General features: G+C 41.8%; 1 protein-coding gene across 1 annotated transcript; it reads right to left on the bottom strand.

The window, feature by feature from the left end:
* Positions 1 to 1,176: 1,176 nt before the first annotated feature.
* Positions 1,177 to 2,898, bottom strand: cldn5a (claudin 5a). The gene has a single exon (XM_053325627.1). It carries the CDS (start codon positions 2,666 to 2,668, stop codon positions 2,018 to 2,020), a length of 651 nt encoding a protein of 216 aa, XP_053181602.1. The 5' UTR covers positions 2,669 to 2,898; the 3' UTR covers positions 1,177 to 2,017.
* Between the last annotated feature and the right edge of the window lie 2,756 nt (positions 2,899 to 5,654).

The raw sequence follows: 5,654 nt of genomic DNA, 5'->3' as shown, positions 1-5,654 counted from the left end.
GGATGCATTTTAATGCTTAACGTTTGGTGTGCTTTAGGTGAAATTATAACAGCTACTGAGCTCATATATCAACAGATCCATCTCCATGACAACTCAGCAAACTTCATCTGTGGATGAAGACTGTGGGATCTGGTTGAAAGCTGTTGGGGGAAAAAACTAGCATGGTGGAGTTGGGATTATTTTGTTAAACTTGACCATAATTTTAGGATATGATATCTAAATTTCAGATTTCAGAGATGTGTTGTGGATATGATATTAATATTGTTCTCTTTGTTCAGCACCTGAAGTCAAGTCTAAAATCCAGTAAATAGACAGGTGTATAGTGTAAATGTGGAGGGCATGCTTTCATCATTTAAACTGTACCTCAGCCTGACAGTCAATGTTTTCTCATCTTTAATAGCACAGCTGAACATGCATTGATCACACCATAACCTGACTGCATGGCCATATTTTCAACTTTTAGGAAGGCATATGACCTGCTAAGATCCTTAAGTGACCAGCAAAACAAGTATGGATAAGCTTTCATAATCCAGTCACAGTTTTAAACAGGAGGCCTGTTACTTACACACTGAAACGTTTTGTATTATGTTTTTCTATTGTTGTCACAAGTTAAACAAGCTCAACTTTTTATTACATTTATAACAATATCATCACCAGTGTATGGATAAACTTGGTGCCCATGAAGCAGCTTTGGATAAACTACTTGCTTCAAAGTGATGGTGTATAATCTATTCTTCTATCCTAGCATCTCCCCTCTGAAGGGAGATGGGGCTCTGACGACTGATGAATGGAGTGACTTGCGGGAAGACGAATCCAGCAACTTCTCCTTAGCTCTAATTTGAAGCTTTTCATTGACTGAGAGTGAGGAGGGGTGGGGGTGGACGGAGAGGGGGTGGTGGTGGTGGTTGTGAGGGGGGTCGTGGAGTATTGTGAGTTGAACAGCAGAGCCCCACTCTAGCTGAATGGGCATTGTCATCTGGATTTCTATGGCTAACCAAAATACTTTCTCCCGCCGTGGGGGTTTATGGATTCATGGTGGGAACGGCATGCATTACGCACAGCCGTGGAGGGCAGAACATCACAAGTCAGTTGTCAGTTTTGTTTTAAGAACACACTTTGGAGTTCAGACAATATATTCAGTTTAATCTTAATAAAATGAAACAATATTGCATCTTCGTATACATGAATAATGAATCATTACATGAAACGTCAACAAACCAACAGAAAACAAAGTTTATTCCTAGAATTTGTGAAAAGAAAACAGATTTCCTGCAGTGACAATGATGCAAAAACTTTGCAGGTGCTCAGTGCAGCCGAATAACGGACTGTAACATGTCATGTTGTGACCTATAAATCCCAGGCTGTCTGGGATCTACAGGTCCAAATTAAACTGCAAACTGTATAATCAACGCCATCAGCGTCTGCACAACACAAGAGCCTGTCCATAGTTTATTAGGGCTTTACCATGCATGCACTTTTCTTCTTCTTTCTCTTATTGGACATTGTTGGAGTCCTCAACATGTCGGCGTAATTCCACTAAAGGAAATGGGTTTGAATGTATGAGAGTGCAATTCATTCTGTTACTGTACAGGTTTGTACTGACAGTGCACATCAAGGCAAAGCAACAGCGTATATTCAATGGCAAGAGTTCCTCTAGAAAAGCAAAAACTTTGTAGTTACAACAGTAAACAATTCAAAATACTAATAATTTCGAAGACTTACAAAAGCAGGTACCTAACAAAGATACTCCTTTTTGTCGTGAGCTACCTCTTGTAGTTGATAGTCTTTTAAAAATCTCCTGTAGATACAAAAAGGATCTGTGAATTTGTGGTCCGAGCTTACTGAAAGGCCAGTGTAAAACAGCAGAGGTGTTTCCATTGATTTTCAAAGTTCAGATTTCTAAAAAAAAAACAAACATAACAAAAAAAACTGCAGGTGCAAAGATAACGTCCGTCAAAAAAGAGTTTTTCAAAAGCTGCAGGTCACTTTTACGCACCGCCTGCAACGAGCCACATAGCTACACATAATTCCTCTTGTCATAGTCCCCGTTCTGCGTGGCTCTCTTGGTCTGCTGTGCGTATTTTACCGAATATCCCGTGTTCCCGCTGGAGGGACAGGAGCAGCAGAGCAGCGCTCCTCCGATCAGCAGCATCGCTGTGGCTGCCCAGCCGATGTATAGCGCAGCGCCGATCTCCCTCTTCTTAGATGGGGGAACCTGAGGGTTGTAGAAGTCCGATATGATGTTGTTGGCCATCCAGCAGAGGGGCACAAGCACAAACAGGCCACTGATGATGTAGATGGCCCCTCCGGCGTTCACCACCCGGGCTTTTACGTATTCAGTGCGGATGCAGTTGGTGCACTGCGCCCCTGCTATCACAACCATGAGCCCCAGCACTCCCATCACCGAGGAGATGATAGTGAGCGCTCTGGCCGCCTGCAGGTCGTGGCTGAGTGCGAGGACGGAGTCGTGCACCTTGCACTGCATTTGGCCAGTGCTCTGCACCACGCACGACATCCACAAGCCGTCCCAGATTGTCTGAGCCACCACAATGTTGGCTTCGATGAAAGCCGTCACCTTCCACATAGGCAGCCCGCAGGCAACCATCACCAAGAGCGAGCCAATTACGCACAGCGACAGTCCTACGATCTCCAGTCCGGCCGACACCATTTTTCGTTTTTCGTTCTAACAGGTCTATCCGAAACTTTTCAAACTCTCTCCTGGATCCTCTTCTTGAGGGCAAGGTGTATTTCGATTTTTTATTTCTTGATGAGCACTTCGTTCTCGCCTCGCGGAGTGTCAAATTGTTACTTGCGCATCACTCACCACATTAAATCAAAGATGTAAGAGACAGCAGCTCTTGGTCCTTTTGTTAGTGAGGCGATGTGAAAACAACTGGAATCACAGTAGCACTGGACCACGAATATTTGCGGGGTGGGGGTGTGTGGACTCAAGGAGAAACTTTCCTCCAATCAGCTGTAGCCGCATCCCCAAGAGACCAATGAAAACGCAGGGAATTTGTGAGCCTGAATAAAGCGGTCCAGAGCGCATTGTGCGTTTGAACAGTTATTTACAATGAATAGAGGGGGCAGGGAGGGAGAGAAGGCGCACTGGGGGTGTTGTATGAGTATGGAGCTGCTTAAATGCAGTGGTTTGGTGAATCAGGGTGCTTGTTATTGATTTTTCAGACACAGAGGATAATGCCAGTTGTCTGTGGTATAGCTACATAAAAGGACCAGTTCCCACCCTGTTATTGCCTGTGTGTGACGCACAGGCTTGGGGAGTAACTGAATATATGTAATGGCGTTACTTAATTAGGGTACAAAAAAAGGTAACTGTATTTCACTACAGTTACAGAAAAAAAGACGTAATCTCATTACAGGTACCACTGTGGGCCCCCCAGTTAAGAGTCTGCATTAATAATCAGAGCTGTTTTCACACGCACTCAGGCCACACTGTTGTTTCTCATACTGTATACTTAAATGTCTTTTTAAAATTATTACTTTGGACCCCCCAGGGTTACAATTTTAAAACACATTTTACAATAAAGAACTACTGCCATGCACTGTAAAAGCCCCAAACGTGAACAGAGCAAAGGGGAAATTATCTCTCTGATCTACGATGGTCTGAATAGAGGATGATAACGCATGACGAGTGCAGCGGGCGCACGTACACACACTTAACACACACATTGAACTTAAAAGTTGGTAGGGATGTTTGTTATGCTCCCAAAGACTCGCAGTTATAAAAGAGTTTGAGCTGATAACAGCTTGATGACAGTTTGTAGCGCACATTACTGCTCTTCACTGATATGACAGTGTGTGCGTAAAGTGTTGACCTGACAGTGGGTCACTGGTCACCGAACACATTCAATACTGAATGAGTCAAAGAAAACTCAGACTCAGACTCCACACAGCCAGCGGGCCAGGTGCTGTTTCATCACAGGTTTTACCTGAGAATGTTACAACACCGTGAATTGCGCAGTTTGCACCGCTATCTGCTGCGTTTTACCTAATCTGCGCTAATCTGCAGCTGAGAGCAACACCCAGGTGGCTGTATGTCATAGCTGGCTGTATGTCACAGCTGGCTGCAGCATCATTCAGCAGCTGAAACAATAAGTGTGTCTCCAAACTGAGAAAAGGGCTGTGCGCATTTACGCACGCGATACAGCAGTGGTAACTTCATTAACACCAGATCGATCCGGATCTAATGGCAATTAATGTTCATTTGCACATTTACATAGATCAGCTGTTACACACAGGCTCATGTTTATAGGTGGGATTGTTTGTAATAAAGCAGAACTTATAGATGAACCCTGACCTCCATCAGAGCTTCAGATGTTGCCCTTGATATGATTGAATATCAATATCAAAATCATTCAAACCTAAGGAGAGAGAGAGAGAGAGAGAGAGAGAGAGAGAGAGAGAGAGAGAGAGAGAGAGAGAGAGAGAGAGAGAGAGAGCGCAATTAGATGTTTTTTATTTGCATGGAAAATGGCCAATTTTGCACCAATGAATGTGCCCTTGTTGCATGTTCGGTATTGCAGTAATCATAAAGTAACAGGGAGTAATTCATATTGTGGTACTTGGATTACGTTACTTACAAAATTCTTGAACAGGTCTTTATCGGTATACAATCTTAAAGTAACCCTTCCAACACCGATTACACACTTAATTGACACACTTTAAACTGCAGAAGAAGAAAAAAAGTTCATCTTCATCATTAAAATGTATTCAGTCTTTACAAAACAATTAAATAGGCTTTAAAGCTTTCTTTTATTGAAAAATAACAACCACCACATCTTTTACGTTATAGCTATTTAAGATAACATTTAAATCAGGTTTGCTCTGGTTTATCAGTTGTTGTTGATTTGTTTGTATTTGTTATGTTTTTTGCATGTTTCTATATATAGGCCAGTATGGAAATGGATTAGGGCCACATATGAAAAATGTATTTGAGTTCTTTCTGACTTTAATCTCAGAACTCAAATACATTTTTCATAAATATGGCCCTTTATGATGTTTTTTGATGTTTTATGATGTGTTTTCTTATATATTTTGCATAAAGCATCAAAGTTTTACTCAAGTTTCACTGATCAATTAGTAACTGATTTAAATCCTTTATATTGGCTAATGGTGAGTATCTTAAAAAGCATATAGGCAACAATGTTTCAAGCTCATCTAAAATCTGCTGTGTATGCAAAATCTTAATATGTAAAGTAATTCATGTGAATAAAAAAGTACAAAGTTATCCTGGAGTTATTGTAACGTTGATTGTCTGTTAAAGTAGCCTAGTTTATGGACAATTCTTGGTAATAATATCTAACAAACAAACAAACAAACAAACAAACAAACGAACAAACAAAAAACCCTGAAACATAGACATGGGTTGACTTTTGCCAGTCCTAACATGTTTTTTCCACTAGGCTTAATGCAATTTGTAACAATTTAAGGTAAATTAAACATTTCCCACGAATTTATGCGTCTGTGTGCGGAGAAGTCATTACTACGAGAAATATTCCTTAAAGAAACTGTAACACTGGGGAAGCCATATTGGATCTGACAGGCAAACGCTCTCCAGTGGCACCGCTGTTCCCACCGTTGAGCCGTAATGGCGTCAGTGGCGCAGCACGATGGGACGAGGGCGGACTCACTGG

This window comes from Scomber japonicus, chromosome 9 (assembly GCF_027409825.1).
Source record: "Scomber japonicus isolate fScoJap1 chromosome 9, fScoJap1.pri, whole genome shotgun sequence".
NCBI classification, from domain to species: Eukaryota; Metazoa; Chordata; class Actinopteri; order Scombriformes; family Scombridae; genus Scomber; species Scomber japonicus.
The sequence above is the reverse complement of the archived record's forward strand: the minus strand, read 5'-3'. Positions and strand labels throughout refer to the sequence as shown.